Here is a 23,815-nt window from a genome sequence, read left to right on the forward strand (position 1 = left end):
CTATTCCTGAACCATTTCTGCTTTCTGGCACAGAGCATTATCCTGCTGAAAGAGGCCACAGTCTTCAGGGAATACTGTTTCCATGAAAGGGTGTACATGTTCTGTAACAATGCTTAGGTAGGACCCAAGGTTTCCCAGCAGAACTCTGTTCACTTGCTGCCTAATATATCCCACCCACTAACAGGTGCCATGATGAGGAGATACTCAGTCTGATTCACTTCACCTGGCACTGCTCATAATGTTATACCTGATCGGCGTACAGTCCACTAGAAGCAGCAACTTGGGTTTTATTTTTGACTCATTTAATGAACCTTTTGGCTTTCCATACGCCCATCCCTGGCTCCCTCCAGTGTGTGGAGGAAGATCTGGCTTAAGGCACCAAAGGATGCTGGCCGAGATCCCTTTTGTGATGGAGAATCGGTTCCCAAACGAATCGTTTTTAGACCCTTTTAAAACAGTCGAATGAATCAATTAAAGTGTCGAGAGATTAGATTTGGTCCTATAAAATAAATAGTTACTTCTTTTTTCACAAAATATATGACTATAATTTTAACATTAGATTTAAGCTCCATATGCAAGCTACCAAATTGCAGAGAATTATAAATGTAGATTATATTTCAGCACACAGGTGTGAATAGTGAATCACTTCGCATGTGTCGGATTCGGTAAAACGCGTTTGTTCTGAAGAGTCGACTCAGTGAAGTGAGTCGTGATGGAGATTTCTAACTCCTCCCTGTGCCAAGTGAAACAGACGGAGCGGACCGCAGGGTGAGAGCCAACATCCCTTTCTCTTACACATTTTATCCATTTATTCATCCTTTTTCCTCGTAATTCTGCTTCCAGTTTGATGTTTGATTATCAGTGAATCATGTCACCGCACTCGTCGCAATACGGTTCTGTAAATGAGGCTTTGTTGTGTCCAGTGTTTTTATTTCGTGATAACCGATTTATGCGTCATGCGTAGCATGTGTGTGTGTGTGTGTGTGTGTGTGTGTGTATTTATCCGTTAATTAGCATGAAATGATGCACTGCGCTCTCGCGCCTTTGTTCATTAAAGATCAAAGCTGTGATGTTGTGTGGAGGCGCGCGCGCACCGGACGCCATGCAGAGCGTCACTTCTAATTATGTAGAGTGAAGGAGAAAGGACACACACACACACACACACACACACAAATACACAATACAGAGCAGAGAGGGCCAAGGATGTCTGCTTTTTTAATTATTGTTATTATTTTGTGTGTGTGTGTGTGTGTGTGTGTGTGATGACAGCATCATTTCATGGCCGCATGTTTTCTTTTCTTTTTTCACCCACCCAGCAGTCCTCCTTGTGTCTGTAGAACAGTTTAGTGATTCTCAGAGCCGATGGCTAACCGAGGGCCGAGTTATGGCCTGAGCCGTGAGGTGCAGGAGAAGATCGACCAGAAATATGACCCCGAGCTGGAGGCTCGACTCGTGGACTGGATTGTGGCTCAGTGTGGAGACGACCTGCAGCGCCCACAACCTGGCAAACAGAACTTCCAAACCTGGCTGATGGATGGCACGGTGAGGAAGAAGAGCCTCAGGCAGCCATGTCTGTGTGTTTGCTTTTCACTGCAGGAACCTTCGTGGAGTTCCAGGAACCTTTTTTAGTCTCAGAAGCTCTCAGATCAGTTCAGACAGGAACGACACCAAACCCAGTGTCATGACCTGTGTTTAATTACTGAATTGTGTTTTAAATTCGAGTCAACACACAGGCTTTCACACAGGTGATGAGTCAGAAACGTGTGTGTGTGTGTAAGTGTGTACACACTTCTAGTGGTATGGTGATTGATAAGATCTGCATGTGCAGCAGATATTAAAATCTATATTAACATATATGCAAATATATACAAATATAAATATTTAAATATTTACAAATTAGAAAGGAATGTGAATCTTTAAAGAAAAGAGCACTTTTGTAACTCACTTTAACCGCATTCTTCAGAGAGAGAGAGAGAGAGAGAGAGAGAGAGAGAGAGGGGAAATGAATGGTTAACACAACAGAAGTTGACCCAGAGTGTTTTACTACAGGACACACAGCATCTAAAGACATCTAAAGAAACATTAACACCAGTACATAATCAACCCAAATGAATCAAAAGCTCTAGAATAAACAGAATTCATAAGATTAGCTTAAAACACAGACACACACACACACAGGGAGACCAACACAAAGAGAGAAGCTGTATTGCGTTGTATACTTTTGCCACACAGCACTCACATTGCGTCACTCTTCTCCTCTGTAACGGTCTCTGTACAAAGACTGGACATTCAATGTACACACACACCCACACACACACACCTGTCCCTGACCAGATTTCAGGTGCTTTTCTGAGTGTTCAGGGTGACCCTGGGTGAGATGTAGTGCAGGTCAGAATTGTGTGGTCAGCAGTAACAGGTGGTTTAAGATGGACTCATGTTCATATGCTGTGTGTCTGTGGTGTGTGTGTTTCTGTGGTGTGTGTGTCTGTGGTTGTGTGTGTGTCTGTAGATTCTCTGCCGCCTCATTAACAGCCTCTACCCCAGCGACATGCAGCCCATAAAGAAAATTCCGGAAACCAAGATGGCTTTTAAACAAATGGAGAAAATCTCTCAGTTCCTGCAGGCTGCAGAAGCTTATGGTGTGAACAGAGGAGACATTTTCCAGACTGTTGACCTGTGGGAAGGTACCAGCTACACACACACACAGTACACACACAGTACACACACAGTACAAACAGAGTACACACACACACACACAGTACAAACAGAGTACACACACACACACACACACACAGAGAGAGAGAGAGAGTATAAACAGAGTACACAATTACAAACACACACAGACTACACACACAAACACAGAGTACAAAGAGAGTACACACACACAGAGTATACACACACACACACAGAGTATACACACACTCTCACATAGTACAAGCAGAGTATACACACACACACACACAATGAGTATACACATACACACACACACACAGTACAAGCAGAGTACACACACACAGAGTATACACACACACAGAGTACACACACAGGCACACACAGTACAAGCAAACTACACACACACACACAAACACACAGAGTACAAAGAGAGTACACACACACACAGTACAAGCAGAGTACACACACACAGAGTATACACACACACAGAGTACACACACAGGCACACACAGTACAAGCAAACTACACACACACACACAAACACACAGAGTACAAAGAGAGTACACACACACACAGTACAAGCAGAGTACACACACAGAGAGTACACACACACACACAGAGTACACGTTTGACATGGTTCCTTTATTGTAGTGTGTAGTAATGAGAATGCGGATGTTTATGACGCTCTTCTTACTGTTCCGGTGAAAGATTTCCAAACAAATCAGTTTCCTAGACAGATCAGGATCCTGCAGAGTCTCAGACTGACCGGACTACAACACGGCGAGGTCAGGGATGAGGCAGGGGTTTCAGGTTACAGTAGATCAGGAGAATCTGACTCCTGGTTGAAATTGATGGCTGGACATTGAAATGAATTCCTCTTTATAGAATATTTCGGTGTGGATTGAAAACACTGGACTGGCAATGTGATCAGATTCACTCGGGATCAGGTAAGCAGGTGATGCTACAAGGTCAACTTCATCAGGAGTTCTGCAGAGCGAGGAGATCTTTTTATTTATACACTTGTCTGCTTCTGCCAGGAGGTTACATACCCAGTAGGAGGGTCAATCTTCAAGATACTGCCCCTAAACATACATCCACAGATCCCCTTTAGGGTTGAGCTGAACATTTCACTAATGTGATGTATTTATTTTGTACTCTTCTAACATTTAGTAGTCCTTCTACAGTTCTAACCCTATCAGAAAGTAGAACTCACTCTGGAAGATGAGAACCCTTAACTCTCTAATAAACCCTTAAAGAACCCTAATCTCTAAATGTAGCATGTTGGGTGGGTGGAGTGAGTGAGAGGGTGGAGACTTTGAGTCTTGAAAGCCCCAAAACCCCGGGGTCTTCCCCTTTCAGCCTCATCCTGCCACTTAACTCATCCTGCTGACAGTTCCTGCCCCTTGCACACTCATCCTGCTTCCAGTTCCTGCCCCTTCCACACTCATCCTGCTGCCGGTCCCTGCCCCTTCCACACCACTCATCCTGCTTCCAGTTCCTGCCCCTTCCACACTCATTCTGCTGCTGGTTCCTGCCCCTTCCACACCACTCATCCTGCTTCCAGTTCCTGCCCCTTCCACACTCATTCTGCTGCCGGTTCCTGCCCCTTCCACACTCATCCTGCTGCCGGTCCCTGCCCCTTCCACACCACTCATCCTGCTTCCAGTTCCTGCCCCTTCCACACCACTCATCCTGCTGCTGGTCCCTGCCCCTTCCACACCACTCATCCTGCTGCCGGTCCCTGCCCCTTCCACACCACTCATCCTGCTGCCGGTCCCTGCCCCTTCCACACCACTCATCCTGCTGCCGGTCCCTGCCCCTTCCACACCACTCATCCTGCTGCCGGTCCCTGCCCCTTCCACACCACTCATCCTGCTGCCGGTCCCTGCCCCTTCCACACCACTCATCCTGCTTCCAGTTCCTGCCCCTTCCACACTCATCCTGCTGCCGGTTCCTGCCCCTTCCACACTCATCCTGCTGCCGGTCCCTGCCCCTTCCACACCACTCATCCTGCTGCTGGTCCCTGCCCCTTCCACACCACTCATCCTGCTGCTGGTTCCTGCCCCTTCCACACCACTCATCCTGCTTCCAGTTCCTGCCCCTTCCACACTCACCCTGCTGCCGGTTCCTGCCCCTTCCACACCACTCATCCTACTGCCGGTCCCTGCCCCTTCCACACCACTCATCCTGCTGCTGGTTCCTGCCCCTTCCACACCACTCATCCTGCTTCCAGTTCCTGCCCCTTCCACACTCATCCTGCTCCCGGTCCCTGCCCCTTCCACACCTCTCATCCTGCTGCCAGTTCCTGCCCCTTCTACACTCATCCTGCTGCCAGTTCCTGCCCCTTCTACACTCATCCTGCTGCTGGTTCCTGCCCCTTCTACACTCATCTCCTGGGATCCTGGCAGCTCCTCAACCCAGAGGCAACACTCCGATCATCCTTCACATGAGCCACAGGATCCTGTACCTGAAGATTGTTTAATAAAACTTTTTACTCAGGTACCCTTCATTCTCACACTCCAGGGACCGTTACTGACCACTGCCCCACTGTGGACTAAGCTGATACGGCTTTATGGACCTTTGGCTTATTAAAAAGCTTAACAGAGCAAGTAAAAGAGATGTTGATGATGATGATGATGAAATGTTTAGTGGAGCAGGAGGAGATGGTTGTTTGAGCACTGAGTGGTCAAGGACGTTCTACTTGGAATTTTCTAAGTTCCAGCATAAGAAGTCAGATATTTTTAGGTCTCTTGTAGCAATAAAGCTGTTCACACTGATGGATCCAGAGCAGGCAAAAAACCCAAAAAGAATCAAATCAAATCAAAGAATGCAAAAATGCCAGAAATTCTGGAGTTTAATTGTAGATTAACTTTAATCCTTTTGCTCAAGTTCCTGTCTCTGTGTGTAGTGACCACATGCAGGCCCAGCTTGTGTGTGTGTGTGTGAGATGCAGTGTGTATAATCATCTGTGATGTGTGTGTCACAGGGAAGGACATGGCTGCAGTCCAGAGGACACTCATGGCTCTGGGAAGTGAAGCTCTCACCAAAGATGATGGTCATTACCATGGCAACAAGGACTGGTTCCACAGGTGATCACCATAATGTAGTTCTGTCATAAACCTCCTGTGATGTTGACTACTGACCAGTATGAGACGTGAAATAAACACATAGCATGGCGATAATGGATAAAAGCTGGTAAAATGCATGTGAAGTAAAATGGAGTGATTAATGTCCAAATGATACATGGAGATTTATAATACCCATAATGCAACACTGCTGTATGTAGGGAGTAGGGAGTAGGGTACAATGGACACAGGACAACTCAGTGTGTGTGTGTGTGTGTGTGTGTGTGTGTGTGTGTAGGAAAACTAAAGGCCACAGGAGGGAGTTCTCAGAGGAGCAGCTTCGTCAGGGTCGCACTCTGATCGGTATGCAGATGGGCAGTAACCGCGGTGCGTCTCAGTCAGGTATGACGGGCTACGGCACGCCGCGACAGATAATGCGCTATGATTCGCCACGTCGCAATGGAGAACCGAGCTCCCCCTAAAAACTCCCCTCGCAATGGTACAACCCAGATCCAGAGCTCTTCCTTTTCATAATGTTTCATTCATCTGCTCAGTTTTCTGTCCAAACTCCCTGATTATTTATTTTCCCACTTCCCCTATTTTCACACACCTTGTGTTCCTTCAGCTACGAATCAGAAAAATCCCGGTGTTTAAAATGATATCATCAAACACAAAAACATGAACACATTGTCGCTAGGACATGCTTTTAGTGCACCATGTGGCTAGAAATCATCATGAGCTTCATTCATCAGTTCAGTACTGACTGAAATAAACCCGTGTTTCAGTAAACAGCAGTGTAAAGCGGTGGTTTAGCTACCACATGTTTAACGTCCAGTTGCTAAGTAGCTCGCTAATTGGCTAAATCTGTTCACATGCTAGTCAGTAACCTTGCACATTGTTTACTTTCCCCCCTTTTTAGTGAACCGAAAGATTGCCCTTCTTTTATCCTCTTCAGAGAACAATAAAGATTTTGGTAGCAATATATAATAAAAGAAAAAATGAAAAACTAAAAAAAAAAAAATAAACAAATTAAACAACAGAAAAGATTTTTTTAAATGCACGTGTGTGTGTATATGCACATGGAGAAATCAAAATCAAAATATTTACCATAAAACTACAAGAAACTGCACGTCTAACAGAGCGCCTGGCCTCCTAGCTAAGAATCAAAACCTCTTTTCTTTTTTTTACCTACAGCTCAGGGGAATGAGGAACGTGTGAAGTGATGAAGACAAATCAAACTCGCTTTAAATCACAGGCTACACAGGAAGCCGTTAGCGTAGCTGCATGTACTCTCGTGTTCATGGAATAAATCTCACACACTGTTATTAGAACTGATCTGGAATTAGCTGCAAGATCATTTCTGGATCAGATCTTTAGAAAAACACTAAACAGCTTCATGCTAACAGGAAGTGTACATATGGCTGTACAAGAAAGAACCGAACATCAGACTAGCGACAAGAACAAACCTATTAACATTCCTGTAAGTTTGAGAAGTATGGTTTCAAACACCTTCAGTGCTAGAAGCTTTACAGAAAAACTACAGGTATCTCAGGAGGAGCTAAAATTCCCAAAATAGGGTTTTGCGAGCTAGCAAAAGTCACCATGGGATTTTGTTTCTACCTGGCTAAAGGTACCACGAGAAGTTACTACACACCAGCTGAAGTTACCAGGAGTTAATTGATAGCATGTGAAAGGATACAACATGCTAGCTAAAGTTAGCACATGCTTTGTGCTAATTCAATAACCGACCAGTAGGAGTTTATTGCCAACAAGCTACCCTTATCACCAGTTACTATTAGCTGTCTAAAGGTACCACAGGACATTGCTCGCAACAAATATTTCCTGCTAGCTAGCTAAATTAACCACATATTTTTTGCTATTAGCTGTCTAAAGGTACCACAGGACATTGCTAGCTACATATACTGTATTTTCTGCTAGCTAGCTAAATTAACCACAAGTAATTGTTCTTAGCTGTCTAAAGGTACCACATGACATTGATAGCTACATGTATGTATTTCCTGCTAGCTAGCTAAATTAACCACAAGTAGTTACTATTAGCTGTCTAATATTGTCACCAAGTTAGAGCTAGTTGGTTGAAACTAACTGCAAGACAGCTACAGAAGGTTTTCACTCTCTTGCTAAAGTCACCACAGGATATTGCTAGCTGGCTAGTTCTCGCTGATGTTGGATTTCAAAATATTTGGAAGTAACTGGGTATGAAATCTTCCTCAGACCGTGGCCTTGATGTAGGATAGTTAAGGCTTAAACTTCATCATTCCCTGACAGTATTAATAGTGTGTTATATTTGTGATATTTTATTCTTATTTCTACACAAAACATGACAATAATGTGACAACGTTGTGTTTAAATTGTGACTTTAATGTGTTAAAAAGCCATAGTGTTTTCCTTAATTCCTTAATAGAAGCCATATTGAAGCTGTTGCACTTTTGGAGCCATCTTTAAATTTTGTTCTTAGACAGATTACAGTTTTATATTTCAGACATTTATATACTCATACATTTTTTTTGTTTGCTTGAAGAGTCACATTTTTGGCTTTAATTCCAAGTGAATGAATGTCACAATGATGTCATGCTGTGTCTCAAATCGTTTATGTACTGCAAACTAGCTGAAGTTACCACAGGATTTTACTGCTAGTTAGCTAAGATTGATGCCAGATATTCTTCCTAGCTAGCTAACGTTGATACCGGATTTTCATGCTAGCTGGCTTAATAAAGTTACCACAGGATTCTACTGCTAGCTAGCTAGCTAACGTTAATATAATTACTGCTAGCTAGGGAAAAAGTAAAATTTAGAACCCTTAAGTTGTGAGTTTCTCTGAGGTAATCGTTTTAAAACTGAGTGTTTTTTTCTATATGAATGTGTCAGAAGTAAAAACTTGTTCTGAAAGTCAAGGAACACTTATCTGTCCTCTCTCTGTGTTCAGTGTTCTATAAACATGTGCTAGAACTGGAGAGTGTGGAACACGCAGAGCAGCAGTGCTAGGAGAACATTTGGAATTTGTTAAGAAGTTATTGTTTGATTTGAGACGTTACAAACGTGAATCAGTTCAAATCTAGAGCTCTTAAAGGATCATCATGTGGTCCTTAAATAGAAACCATAGAACCGATTAGAACTACAGTTCCACAGAATGCTGGAGGAACCCTTTATTCGGCGTACTCAATAACGTTACGCCGAAGTGTGAGTCAGAGTCAGAGCCTCTCTGGTGCCGTCCTTTACGCCATGCTAACCGGTCGTCTGCAGTCGTGTTTCCGTTCTTGTAACCCAGACCTCGGGAACTTTCCAACATTCCAGAACAGATTGCTATGATGTCAGAGTGATGGACGTGCCTGAGGCTGGAGATGATGATCTCACTCACGCTTCTCTAGGCTAGAACATCTAGGAGCTCGATGCAGTGCAGTGTAGGGAACCGACGTGAGTCATGAAGGTGAAGGTCACGTGAACGCCGTCATGCATGGGGATATACTCGAGCCAGTTCCATGAGCTTTATAATCAGAACTGCAGTTATAATCACATCAGAAATTTTCTGATTGGAATTTGTAGGAAATTCGTTTTAAACACAACATGGATCCATACTGTGGATGTGTTTAAACTGAAAATAATACTCTCACTGGAACTGTGTTACTACACTATATTGGCAAAAGTTTTGGGACACCCCTCCAAATCATCATTGAGTTCAGGTGTTGTTTTTCAGGGGTTGGACTCCGCCCCTTAGTTCCAGTGAAAGGAATGCTTCAGCTTCATACCAAGACATTTTGGACAATTTCATGCTCTTTGTGGGAACAGTTTGGGGATGACCCCTTCCTGTTCCAACATGACTGCACACCAGTGACCAAAGCAAGGTCCATAAAGACATGGATGAGTGAGTTTGGTGTGGAGGAACTTGACTGACCTGCACAGAGTCCTGACCTCAACCCCATAGAACACCTTTGCCCAAACTGTTCCCACAAAGTTGGGAGCATGAAATTGTCCAAAATGTCTTGGTATGAAGCTGAAGCATTAAGAGTTCCTTTCACTGGAACTAAGGGGCCGAGCCTGACCCCTTAAAAAACAACACCTGAACTCAATGATCTGGAGGGGTGTCCCAAAATGTTTAGGCTATATAGTGTGTGTATATATATATATATATATATATGTATAGCATCAGTTTTCACAGTTTTCATGTGCACTTGATTGAGTTGATTTTTTTTATTTTCCCCCTAAATAGTTTCCCAAGAGTCAGATGAAAATATTTCATTTTTCTCAAACTGCGTGTTTGTCTTTTTTTTTTCTTTTTTTTTAAAGAAATGTAAGGAAAGATAAATGAATTAGTTTGAAATGATTGTGCAGTTTTACAGTATTAAACAAAGCAGTGTGTAATGTTGTTGCAGTAGGTATGCACCGGTTTCCCATGCTTTAACAAGTTTGTGTTGTGAAAAGTGTGTAAAAGGCAAACGTGTACAGATACTGACAGACTTGCAGGCAAAAAATGACGATTTTGCATTAAAATAATAAATAAAATACAGCAGTCGCTGCAGCTGAAAATGTGCTAAGATCTGCAGCGACACAGACCGATATCAGCTGATACAGTGTGAGATCCTGTGTAATTAAAAACTAACACATTAATATAGGATTGCATTGTGTGTAATTAATCGGTAATTAGAAGATTGCTGTCCATCACTGTACGAGTTTAAACACTTTGTGAGAGGTCAATAAATCTGTTTGAATTCCTACAGCTGTCCTGTTTTTGTACTGCATGCAGCTGTGTGGACTCAAGATGGCGCTATTCAACACACACACACACACACACACACTTTTCTTTGCCTATCTGTGTCTAGAATTGGACTTGCCTCAATTGTTTAATCACTTGAAAAATTCACAAATAATAAACACAGATTAATTGATATCTTGAAGAATGAAATGTTCTTATAATATTAGCACATGTAGTTTTGGAGGTAAAGGGACTGGAGAGAATACTCCAAGATGGAGTGAATAAAAGGGAAACAAAACCAAGCTTTTGTTTAAACAGACGTTTGTTTATTTGATAAGAAGCCATGATGAGTGTAAGCCCTAATCTGCTCTCACACACACACACACCCCACCGGTAACAATGGTTTCTACTGATTTGAGTTTGATAATCTGATGAACATTTCTCTCTCATTGTTTGTCAAATAAAACAAAAGAACAAAGTATATATAACAAAAACACGGAAACACAGAGGCTGGAATGTTTTCCTAGGGTTTTTTTCCTTTTTTTTTTTTTTTTTTAAAGTTTTACAAAATAAAAAAAAATCATGAACTGCAGTGAAATCAGCTCTCTGATCTCCGGCTTTCATTCGTTCATCCTTCTGTCTGTTCATCTGTCTGTTCCTCCTCCATCACCTCTCCACGCTTCTTCTGCAAATGCGATTTAAACACAGGAAGGTCAGGGGTCAAGCCTGGGCTCCGTGACACTCAGGGTAGTGGTGGTGAGGAATAGGAGGAGCAGGTTACTCACCTTCAGCATGTTGTAATGTTCCAGGCTGCTGCAGTGATCCGATTTGGCCTTTTTCTCATCCGTGTAGAAAACGTTACAGAGCTTGCAGAAGAAGCCGCTCTTGGGGACGACGTAGCTGATACCTGAACAGAGGAAACAATGATTTAGCCGTGATTAGGGATTTCAGTGAGACGCCGTGAGATGCTGTGATGGGAAACGAAGCTGGAAGTCAGTGATGATGGAGGGGAAACGTCTGAAATTTGATTACTGTGAAGAAATGAAAAGTCGAGAGAGAATGAAATCGGATTATTGACGGAAGAAGCTGAAAGACGATGGGAATTTAACAGGGAATCCCACTGGAAGGCGGTCAGACATCACACTGCGGCATGTGTGAGAATAAAATCTCAGCCTGGGTCAGTGCTAAAGTCTTGTTACAGAAACCCAGTGTATTAAATCTCTGTCCTGTTTGTTCTGTACTGCAAATATTACCTCCAAAGATTATTCCTATTTGTTCCTCTAAATGTTTGATCACTACACTGCAGTGACGGGTCAATAGCTGGACATGTTCACTGTTAAATCTCTGTAAAGACCATCCTTCCTGTTCACTGATAAATACACTATATGGTCCCCTGATCATCTCCCCCATCATCACTGACCTTCTTCCCCAATCTCTGAAGCACACAGTTGTACTGATTGCTCTGTGTGTGTGGAGTGTTACAGTTTCCCTTCACTAGATTGAAGATTCCCAAACCCTGTTCCAGCCTGTCATTGTCCCTGTGCACACAGCAGCTCCATGAAGACCTGGTGTGGAGGTTCATCCATCAAGTGTCTCTTTCTTACCCACAGGGGTGTCGGGTTGGTAGGGTCCAAGAGGGGTCTGGTCTTTCTCCTCTTCCTCTGACTCTTCACCCTCTCCTGCAGGATCTCCACAGACACCTTCAGAGCTGGAAACAGGACTCTGGCGGTCCTGCGCGCACACACACACACACACACACACACACACACACACACACACACACACACACAGAGCACTAGTTATACTCCAAAGCCTTAAAGCACTTAAAATCAGTACATTAATAATTTTGTATTAAAAAATTTTGGACTTTACCTCCCCGCTGCTGTTTTTGACCGTCTGGCCGTTCTCTCTCCTCTCCTCTACGTTTCTCCCCAGTTTCGGCTCGTACCACCGCTCAAACTTATCCGCTAATGTCCTGAGAAACAGACAGACATTGGCTTCATGTCACAGTGAAACCTCTTAGTACGTTTCCCTTTTTAATGATTAGAAAATGATAAATAATTGTGTATTTTTCCATAACAGCATGATTATGAAATTTCTTTCCTCATTTAAGAGATTTATTCTTTTCCTCTTAATGAAGAACTGTATAAATTTGCCTTATAAAAGTGGACGCTGACAGAAACCTCAGGACAGTCACATGCTCTACTTATTGCATCTAGATAAAAGAGTTTTTTTAAAAACTATTCAACGTTTTGTTTAAGAAATAAGGCAGGATGTTCTCTGAAACTAAACTTTTTATTTCTGTGTATTCATGCTTTATTACGTTGATGATGATGAATCCTAGAGCACATGATGCCCTCAGGTATCACACAGAGAGGTGATGAATTGACTTTAGGTGTAAAGAAAGCAGGACACTTAGTGGAGGACAGTTAATGAACACAGATGGACATTCTAAAACTCACCAGGGGATCAGAGAGTCTCCTTTCCTGCACTTAGTGATCTTTAGTGGACTGCCGTAGAATTTAAGAGGCCATGGAAGGTACCTCTGAATCATTTTCTCTGCTGCTTCCACCGTCTCCATTTGGATATAACACTGAGAGAGAGAAAATGTTGAGCTTTAAGATCTCTGATAAGCCTTTGCTGTAGTTTTACAACAGAAGAACACTCTTTAGCTCTGTACGGACACAACACTAAGCCATGAGTGGACTGTACACCGATCAGCTATAACACTCTGAGCAGTGACCGGTGAAATGAATCAGACTGAGTATCTCCTCATCATGGCACCTGTTAGTGGGTGGGATATATTAGGCAGCAAGTCAACATTTTGTCCTCAAAGTTGATGTTAGAAGCAGGAAAAATGGACAAGCGTAAGGATTTGAGCGAGTTTGATGAAGGGCCAAATTGTGAAGGCTAGACCACTGGATCAGAGCATCTCCAAAACTGCAGCTCTTGTGGGGTGTTCCCGGTCTGCAGTGGTCAGTATCTATCAAAAGTGGTCCAAGGAAGGAACAGTGGTGACCCGGAGACAGGGTCATGGACGATCAAGGCTCACTGATGCACGTGGGGAGTGAAGGCTGGACCGTGTGATCCGATCCAACAGACGAGCTACTGTTGATCAAACTGCTGAAGAAGTTAATGCTGGTTCTGATAGAAAGGGGTCAGAATTCACAGTGCAGGACGGTCAGGGCTGTTTTGGCAGCAAAAGGGGGAGCAATACAATATTAGGCAGGTGGTCATAATGTTATGCCTGATCAGTGTCTATAATGAGGTGTGTGTATGTACATTACATACCGTTCCGTACACCCTGTTGAAGCAATAGGCGGTGATTTTCCCAAAAGGCCATGCGAGTCTGAGGAGGGACTTGTCTGAATACTTGAAAGGAGGGAGCATGCTGATAAACAACGTTCTCCCACTGGGACCCTACACACACACACACATTTACAGCACTCCATACATGATATAAAATAATAATGCATGCTGTATGATGAAGGACACAGCAGTAACCTCGATGGTGTTGAAGGCCTGACACAGCGACACAGACACGGGTCTCCCACACAGCTTGGACCTCTTACTGCTTTTGTAGAAATTCACCATCTCATGAGCTTTCTCCACCGATTCCAGTTCAATCAGAGCCTAAGGAACAAACACAGAGGTCAAACAGGGCACAATCGGGAGGAGAGAACTTTAGTTATTGAAGAAATCCTCTGTTACGGATCTGCTAGAATGTGTGACGCCACATGTACTGGTCCTGTTAATAATACTCTACTAATGCCATTAGGTCACACTTCTGCTTTATACTGCTGTAACTTATTGGACTTAAATCACACACACACACCTCATGTCTGTAGTAGGAGATGGCAAAGTTGACCACTTCACCGAACGGAGCGGCCATCTTGAACAGAGCTTCTCTCATGGCCTTCTTCCGAGTCTCTTTAAACTCATTCCTGATGGGTCTGACAACCACCACCTTACCCTCCTGCGTGCGCACACGCACACACACACACACACACACACACACACACACACACAGGAGTAAAGTGTATAGTTTAACTATGCTATTTTATTGTCTCAGGTTTATACGTTAATCACATACACATATGTAAAGTTACTGATCTGTGTATTTTAGTTGTACCTATTTATCAATGTGATATATTTTTAACACACTGCATTTTTTTTTTAATGATTAGAAGTTAGTAATAATATATATATATAACATTACAAAAGTTGTTGTAACGGGCTTTAAAACAGTAAATTCCTGGATTTTGGATATTGTGGTGATTTTAATACTTACCTGAGTTTCTGAGGAATCTGGAGGAAAAAAAATAAACAAATAAATTAATAATAATCTACAGAACAATTACACACACACACACACACACACACACACACACCACATAACTGCATCCTCATAGACCTTCCTTCATTTCTTCCACTTGGTGAATTTATTCTGATTAAATTTAGATGATGCAGAATTTAGATGATGTAGATGACATCAACATCTTCTCACAGCAGTGACATCACACTAATGAGACGTTGTTAACACACACTCAGGAGTGATGAGGGGAAGTGGACGAGAATGTGTGTACTGTAGCTGAACTGAAAGCAGCTTCTACCTAACGAGTCTCCGGCTGTGGTGTCCAGCTCGTCCAGAGTCACAAAGTCGTCCATGTTCTCTGGGAAATCCATGTCCTCCAGATCGTCCTACAGAGCAGAGAAAGGAAACACACACACACACAGTTTTTCTCCTCTACACATTAAATGTGAAAAACAAACAAACACACAAAAATTGTAATTTATAATCGTATTTAATTTCAATGAAACAACAAAGACTTCTGTATCTTATTTCATCTGTATTTATGTGGGGTAGTGACACATATAGGCCACGCCCACTTTCAGTGAGCGTGACAGATGCAAAGACCACACCTACTTCATTAAGACACAGAAGCCACGCCTCCTTCATGATGAGAAACAGAGGCCAAGCCTATTTCACTGTGACTAACCAATACATAGGCCACAGCTCCTTCACCAAGCCACACCCCTTCAGGATTAGTTAGTGTTATGAACAAACCTGTTCCTCCACGTCCTCCTCTGATCCTCGCTCTCCTTTACTCTCATCCTTTTCCTCTTGAGCTTGCTCCTCTTCCTCTTTCCTCTCTTCCTCAGCATCAACCTCCTCCACTCCTTTCTTCTCCACCTCCTCCTCTTCCTCCTTCTCTTGGACTTCTTCTGTTCCCGTGGCAATAACCTCCACTCCACCTTTGTCTACTAGGCTGGCTTCTTCCTCCACTTGAATACCTTCCTCATTCACCACCTCTTCCTCCTTCATCTCTATCTCCTCACCTTCTTTCTTCTCTTCCTCCTTCTCCTCTTTTTTCTCTCCTTCTTTCTCCTTCTCGTCGGTCTTCTCCTTGTCCTTGCTGCTGGACTGAGACGTGCTCTTGGAGGAAGACGGCTCGCTTTTCTGTCTGCTGCTGTGGCTCTTGCTGGAGTCAGACTTTTTGGAGGAAGAACGCTCGAGACTGCTCTCTCTGGAATTGATTGACACAAAACAATGATCATAATGAACACAGAAAAGAGAAGCAAAAACATTTATGTTCTGTGTCAGGACAAAATAATAATGTTGCTATAAATGTTTCCATCAACACACCCAGGTGTATCAGCTCCTCCTTCTGTTACTGCACAACATTCACACAATACAGCGTCCCGATCGCAGCTTTACGTTAAACTCACACACTCGAGGCTTTATTACCACAGTGGATCAAATACAGCAGAGAGATGCTCCCTGATATCTCCTGCAAGCTTTTCATTTGGACCTTGCTCCATTCTTCTCTGTAACACCTAATGTTACTTACTTCTGGAAGATTTCCATTAAAGGCGGTCATGGTTCTGAAGATCCGCGTGCTTCTTACCGTAAATTTGATCTGGAGGACATGGACACCTTGATGCTCTTGTCTTGAATTCTCAGAGGGTTGGAGTGATAATATTTCACCATGATGTCCGCATCACGCCAATCCACCATCTCTATCAGAGCCTAACACACACACACACACCAAAAGGAAACTTTTGTTAATTCAGCTGAATCCTGTCAGGATTAGTGTTATGAGAGACTGGACATAAACATCCGTAACAAAACTGTCCAAAAAATAAAGTGGAACATGTTTTATACAGTCCTGAACCCTGTGAAGTGAAGTGTTGAGACTCTGTACCTTGTCTTCAGTGAATTTGGAACAGCGCACATCCCCGAATAAAGCTGCCAGGTCCAGCACCTTCTCCTCTGCCTCTTTCCCCGGAGGCAGACGTGAAAAACACACCACTGACTGAGGGGACGACTTAGAGCGCTTCGATGCTGGCTCATATGCCTCTGGAGGCTGTTGCATGCACACACACACACACACACACACACACACACACACACCAATCAGGACATGAATGATAACATTAATGATAATAAATCATGTACACACTCTTATACAACTTTTATTTTAAGTTTCTAAATAACTTATGTTTTTAAAACACAGTTTACAGTATTATCAAGACAACACCATTATGGAAAACAGATATTTATTAAAAATATAAATCATTTATTTAAAATAAAACCAAAATGATAAAACATGTTTTTCATTTGTTTTTCTCTGGCAAATACTTTTGTCTTTTTTTCCATAATTTCTGATAAAAATCCAAGTTTCTGATCAGGCATAACATTATGACCACCTGCCTAATATTGTGTTGGTCCCCCTTTTGCTGCCAAAACAGCCCTGACCCTTCGAGGTATGATGGACTCCACTAGATCCCTGAAGGTGTGCTGTGGTATCTGGCACCAAGATGTTAGCAGAAGCTGCTTCAAGTCCTGTAATTTGAGGGCCCCACCTCACAACTTACAGGATAATTTTGATAGATACTGACCACTGCAGACCGGGAACACCCCACAAGAGCTGCAGTTTTGGAGATGCTCTGATCCAGTGGTCTAGCATCACAATTTGGCCCTTGCTCATCAAACTCGCTCAAATCCTTACACTTGTCCATTTTTCCTGCTTCTAACATCAACTTTGAGGACAAAATGTTGACTTGCTGCCTAATATATCCCACCCACTAACAGGTGCCATGATGAGGAGATACTCAGTCTTATTGACTTCATCTCTCAGTGGTCATAATGTTATGCTGTTAAGCATCAGAAAGCTACAATCTGAGTAAGAATTGTTGTCAGTGTATTAAGTTAATGATGTTCCTTGGAGCACTCTGTGTATGATGTACGTACGTGTATGACCTCGACGGTCGGAGATAAACAAAGACTGATGCGCTGACCCTTAATGAAGGCGGGTTTAGTCTGATAGTGAGTGACCATGTTCTTCGCTTCTGCATGAGAGCTGAACTCCAGAAATCCCTGAAACACAAGAAAGACTGATTATAGAAATGGCTTTGTTTGTTAGTGTCGAGGAGCGAGGAAAGCAGAAATGTGAACAGAAACACATCGACACGCTGCATTTTTTTACTGTATAAAATTATTTATTCTTGTGTTATTACCTTAAAAGGGAAGATGAGATGCTTCACTATGGTTCCAAAAGGTTTTCCCAGTGCCAACATGTCTGCCACAGCCATGCTGCCCATCGGATACTTGGCCACCACCACTTTCGTGAAGGGCTAAAGTTCATCATCATGGAGCAGAGAGTCAGAGAGTCAGACTCAAGAGCATCAACAAAAACACACAGAAATCATCATCACCATCATCATCGTGTACCTTAGGAGGATGAAAAAAACGATCTCCAGAAGGTGAAGACAGGTCTCCTAAACACACACACAACATTCATTAATGCCAGATACAAAGATAAACCTGTATCGAGGAAAAACAAGATGGAAAAAGAATGAAAATAAAAAATAAAAAGAAATTTAAAAGGAAGAACAGTGCGCAGAATAAAAAAACTAGAGAAAGAAAGATAGATAGATGAAAGAAAGAGACAGGTTTATAATAATGCTGGAGATGTACCTGTGCTCCGCTCTGAACTGTAAGAGCGTTTACTGGGAAGAGACGATCGAGAACCTCGACGAGAAGAGTACGAGTCTTCCGCTGAGCCGGACCTGCAGCAGGAAAACGGCATGATGGGAATTTAATATACACAATAAACTCTTTGCCATGTATAAAAGAAAGAAGTGAGATCTGATTTTCCTGAAAAAGCTCTGTGTCCTGAAGCAGGACGGAAACTTACAGCAGCATGAACTCTCTCCGTGCTTTGGTGTGCCGGATTCCCCGGATGTGACTGTGCCATGCCTGGAGAAGAAGACCATTAACACAAACCATTAAAACCATGATCAATGCATCTGACCCAATCATCACACAGCGCTCAGTCACTTACAGCTACCTGTTTTCAATCAGGACTCAACACATAAAAGATGCACCACATAAAAGGATTAAAAAAAAAACGTTCAGTCTCAGTCCAGTTTTCCTGGACAAATGTTCCTAATAAAGTGGAGAGTAAGTCTAATTATATTATATACATACATACATACATACATACATACATACATACATACATATATATATATATATATATATATATATATACACAGTTTTATGCAAAAGTTTGGGCACCCCACTATGGCCTTATAATAATGTGCTCTTTCTCTACAAAAAAAAGATTGTAGTGATATGCCATTGTTTTTTTAGTGAATAATGTGATGTTTTTCAGACAGAAATTCTCAGTGTAGCAGTACTGTGTTGTGTAAAATAAAATTGAAAGTGGAAAATAGGCTGTGCAAAAATCTGGCCACCCTCTCATTGGTGTGGTGATTGAATACATGTAGTCACTTAATACTTAATACTAACTGATTGCAATAGAAAGGAAAAAAGAAACAGGTGAAACCAATCATGAATAAAGATATTTAAGGTAGCTGATTGGTAGTTGTGCTTTTCCTTCATCTCTATGGAAAGGTAGCAACATGGGAACCTCAAAAGAACTCTCTAATGACCTAAAAACTAGTCTAGTACTCTAATGAAACTAAAAACTAATTCATCAACATAAATTAGAAGGATACAAAAAGTTGTCACAAAGGTTTAAAGTCTCTGTCTCCACAGTTAGAAATATAGTTAAGAAATGGAAGGCCACAGTCATTGTGAAAGAAAGATGTGGCAGACCAAGAAAGATATCTGAAAGGCAAAGTTCGAAGAATGGTTAGAATGGTCACGGTCAAACCACAAACCACCTCCAAAGAGCTCCAAGAACATCTTGCTGCTGACAGTGTCATTGTACATCGTTCTACAGTCCAGCAAACTTTTCACAAGGAACAACTCAATGGAAGGGTGATGCGGAAAAAGCCTTTTCTGCATACAGCTAACAAGCAGAGTCGTTTAAGGTATGCAAAGGCTCATCTGGACAAGCCAGAATTGTTTGGAATAATGTCCTCTGAACAGATGAAACCAAGATTGAGTTATTTGGTCACAACCAGAGGCGCTTTGCATGGTGGAAAAAGAACACAGCATTCCAGGAGAAGAACCTGCTCCCTACTGTGAAATTTGGTGGAGGGTCTATCATGCTGTGGGGCTGTGTGGCAAGAACAGGTACTGGAAACCTTGTCAAAGTTGAGGGTCACATGGATTCCATCCAGTATCAGCAGGACAATGACCCAAAGCATTGTTCCAAATATATATATATATAAAATATAATACCTGTTGGTACATGGCTGTGGTGTAAGAGGAATAAAACAGCAGTGCCATGCTGTTAGAGGAGAAGGACCCAGGCTTCAGGGCGGAGCTGTAACTCCATCACACCTCTCTGATAGTGTAAAATCTGGGAAAACTGTTTTTTTTTTCTTTAAGCAGATTCACTTCTCCAGTCCGGAGTTTATCAACACAATACACAAACTCTTCCTCTCATCTCTGAGGCTCTAAAACATTCTTTACACATTCTTACAGATGTTTCACTGTAAATATTCACACATCTGTACTCAGGTGTTGGCCATGTGTGAAACCTCACCTCCACGTCCCTGGAGTTACACGTGAACTAAACTTTACTGAGAAACAAGCATCTCTCTCTCTGTCCCCCCTCTCTCTCACTATTTCTTTCTCTCTCTCTCCCCCCTCTCTCTCACTATATTTCTCTCACTCTCTCTCACTCTATTTCTCTCTCCCTCTGTCTTTCTCCCTCTCCCTCACTTTCTCTCTCACTCTCTTTCCCTCTCTCCCCCTTCTCTCTATCTCTCTCCCTATCCCCCCTCCTTCTCTCTCACTTTCTTTCTCTCCCCCCCTTTCCCCTCTCTCTCACTTTCTTTCTCTCCCCCCCTTTCCCCTCTCTCTCTTTTCTGTAAAACCTTTTCCCCATGAACACATTGTTAGCAGATGCCTAACACTTACACACATTAATACAGATCTGTTTTTATAGACATGCCCCCCTAACGTGCCTTTGTTCCCCCCCTTTTGGTTCAGAAATGAAATCATGGCGCAGAAAGACCATAATAAAATTGTTCCTGTGTGGTTGCACTTCATCTTCTTCACCACTAGAGCTTCAACCCGCTCTGAAGACCTTTTTTTATTCTGCGACCTTCAGCGATATTTTAAGATTATTACTCATCACTCAGATGGACGAAAGAAAACATCTACACGCTGCTCACGTCATCCACCAGCGTCATCCAGAAATCAGCTGATGCAGGACATAGTAACACGAACGTTCCCCACAATTAGCACCAGGTAATAAAGAGGTTTTTTCTCTCCGTTAGCATGCGAGGTTTACGTTTCTTTAGCTGGAGTTTAGATGAGCGTCACAGCAGAGCTAACTCAGAGATCTCACTGAGAAACTTCTCACACTGACAGAACCTGTATGAACCGTAGCATTGTTAACGTTCCGAAATATCAAACCCTGAGCGATTATTGTCTAAAAGTGTAAAATCGGATTAACGTACGCTTCCATGTGAACTCTAACAGTTTATCCCTGACTGTATAAAACTGATCCGTCTCCCTGATTGTGAAAGTTCAGTGCGACTCTGCTGATGATCTCAGTGTGAGACAGTAATGGTGTGTTTCTGGTCTGTTACCTTGGAGCCGTTGCTCTCAGTCTTGCACAGCGTACAGATGTGTGGGAAAACCGTGGGTTTGTCATCCAACTCGTTTTCCTCTGGTGTCACTCCATCCCCAGTCTGTCTCTCTCGGGACAACTTCCTGGATCTAGAGTCTCTCCTTCCTCCCGTATTCGCTCGCTCTGTTTTCTTGTGACCGTCCCCTTTCCCGTGATGCTCGTGCTCGTGGCTGGACGAGTGACGTGACGAACTCGAAGGCGGCGGGCTTTCACGTTTCTCTTTTCTTTTTTCTGATGTTTCTATTTCCTGATTGGCCTCTTTAGGCTCCGCCTCCGGTTTGTCACTATTGTCTGTGTCGGTAGCGGTGGTAGCTGCAGTGGCAGCGACGGCAGCCGCCGCCTTTTCAGCACGCTTGGCTTTGAGCTGCATGATGAGGTACGGTAACGTTTCCACACTGATCTCGTTCTCGGGGATTTGAGCCAAAGCCTCGACGTCCTCCGAACTCAGACCCAGAGCCGAGTACACGCTCTGAGCGCTCATGGGCGCCGCGTCCGACGCGTTTTCCGAAGACTCCATCTTCAAATCACTGCGCTGGAGTGGACAGGAAATCCTCTCACAGACCTTACACTACAGGAACAAACAAACAAAACACAACACCACAGAGAAAATAAATAAATACACCAAGAATATAAACACATAAATAAACAGATACACATACTGCTTCTATGTTTTGCAACAGATAGTATTGTGATCATTGTTGAAAATTTATTACAAGCTGTTTAAATATCAACAAACCAATACAATTCACAAAGAAATAAATAAATGAATAAATAAATAAAGAGAAGAAGAGCATTCTCTATTATCAATACTATAACTAATAACGTTCTATGCTGAAGCCTAGTTGAACAAATGACATCTTGTACCGGCGATTTAATCTAAACAACAACAACAACAACAATTCTTTTTTTGTTAGTTGTTAGACACGCGCACATCCTAATTTAGGTCAGAAGCTGAGTTTATATGCACACAACCCCTGAAAAGTATATTAATTTAAAAAATAATTTTCACATTTTGGTCGTTAAATAATTATAATTCCATCAAGCGTCTCCGGGTTTTAAGCAGCTCTCTGCCGTTGTCGCTAATACACGGACTGTTCACTAGCCAGCTAGCTGCTAAACTTACACATAAACATGGGGGGTTTTTTGCTTCCATATTTCAGATTTTTTAATTTACCTTCGCGTTTATTATCAGGAGCGCAACTTTATCGCCATTTAAATGAATTCATAAATAATTTTATAATTATTTTAAGGGAGACAAAATAGCTAGCGTTAGCTACCGAAAAAACCCTAGCACGCGAGCCAAGGTAAGCCAATCCACTCCCTGTTAGACACCTAGTCCCCTAGGTAGGGTTCAGAACTCCTTCACTTCACTCGCTATGTAGTGCTCTTGTGGAGGGGCTAGCGACTCGTTTGGGATTCCGCCACACATTGTTTTACAGATCAGTCTAAAACTCCAGCGTTTATTTTAAATATGCATGTTATAAAACTGCTCTGAATATCACCGTGAGAAAGAATAATGGATTTATGAGGTGTTATAACAGGTTGCGTTACGCGGAGTTATTTGTAGAGCTAATGATCCAAGCTAGGCTAGGCTAAGCAGAACTAGCTGGCTAAGCAAAGCATTTCCAATGTTGGCCATGTTGTAAACACTGAAGTTTCACACAGTCGCCATAAATACTACATGCATACATTTTTTTAAAATAAGATTTTTTTTAACACAGTACCGAATTGTATTTGGTGAATCCCTCTTTTTTTCGATGCACGCAATAACTCTGCTAATATCCACGCCACTGAACTCTTCACTTCGCCATGTTTTTGTGCACAGTGATCCGGACTGATCCACACCGCGCTACCGGTACCGCCGATAAAAACTCTGCTGCCGATATCGATACTAGACAAGTGACGGCCAGTAAAAATCGACGGAATAAAAACTGTACTGTACAGCTAAGAGACTGAACATCAACATAAACACTCTATGGCATTAAATATACCCGCATGGTAGAGATTTATTTTTTAATTTCAGTTCAATATTTTAGTTTAATCACACACAGATTCATATGGCTCTCTAAAGCAATTTATGAATTTATTATTATTATTATTATTATTATTATTATTATTATTATTACTATACGATTTATAAACATTAATAACTATAATAATAAGAGCTGTGAGACAAACACAGAAGAAAAATATGAATTTTATTTTATAGTTATAGTTACAATAAAATACTATTAAAATACATGACCTTAAATGATTATATATATCTTAGGAAAACATCTCCTTCCTGAAAAGAACTAAGAAGTAAATAA

The 23,815-nt window shown here is 42.3% G+C and overlaps 2 protein-coding genes across 5 annotated transcripts; one reads left to right on the forward strand and one right to left on the reverse strand.

The window, feature by feature from the left end:
• Positions 1-629: 629 nt before the first annotated feature.
• Positions 630-10,468, forward strand: tagln3a (transgelin 3a). Of its 3 annotated transcripts, XM_058383401.1 has the most exons (6): positions 637-768; positions 1,317-1,542; positions 2,510-2,684; positions 5,660-5,762; positions 6,037-6,140; positions 6,933-10,468. In XM_058383401.1, the coding sequence occupies exons 2-6, from the start codon at positions 1,363-1,365 to the stop codon at positions 6,959-6,961; spliced, it is 591 nt and encodes a 196-aa protein (XP_058239384.1). In that variant the 5' UTR covers positions 637-768; positions 1,317-1,362; the 3' UTR covers positions 6,962-10,468. The 3 variants fall into 3 exon arrangements, with proteins under 3 accessions (XP_058239383.1, XP_058239384.1, XP_058239382.1); XM_058383400.1 differs by having other exon boundaries at positions 630-768; positions 1,320-1,542; positions 6,037-10,468; XM_058383399.1 differs by having other exon boundaries at positions 638-768; positions 6,037-10,468.
• Positions 10,469-10,750: 282 nt separating this feature from the next.
• zgc:152816 (uncharacterized protein LOC777712 homolog) lies at positions 10,751-23,388 on the reverse strand. Of its 2 annotated transcripts, none has more exons than XM_058383396.1 (20): positions 23,231-23,388; positions 21,466-22,074; positions 18,648-18,709; positions 18,428-18,519; positions 18,182-18,228; positions 17,968-18,084; positions 17,702-17,827; positions 16,653-16,814; positions 16,356-16,477; positions 15,515-15,974; positions 15,060-15,147; positions 14,738-14,754; positions 14,282-14,422; positions 13,951-14,079; positions 13,738-13,866; positions 12,909-13,039; positions 12,319-12,421; positions 12,051-12,177; positions 11,232-11,353; positions 10,751-11,131 (listed from the first exon to the last, which is right to left on the reverse strand). In XM_058383396.1, the coding sequence occupies exons 2-20, from the start codon at positions 22,021-22,023 to the stop codon at positions 11,075-11,077; spliced, it is 2,790 nt and encodes a 929-aa protein (XP_058239379.1). In that variant the 5' UTR covers positions 22,024-22,074; positions 23,231-23,388; the 3' UTR covers positions 10,751-11,074. The 2 variants fall into 2 exon arrangements, with proteins under 2 accessions (XP_058239379.1, XP_058239380.1); XM_058383397.1 differs by lacking the exon at positions 23,231-23,388 and adding an exon at positions 22,681-22,800.
• Between the last annotated feature and the right edge of the window lie 427 nt (positions 23,389-23,815).

The sequence above is a fragment of the Hemibagrus wyckioides genome, linkage group LG28 (genome assembly GCF_019097595.1).
Source record: "Hemibagrus wyckioides isolate EC202008001 linkage group LG28, SWU_Hwy_1.0, whole genome shotgun sequence".
NCBI lineage: Eukaryota > Metazoa > Chordata > Actinopteri > Siluriformes > Bagridae > Hemibagrus > Hemibagrus wyckioides.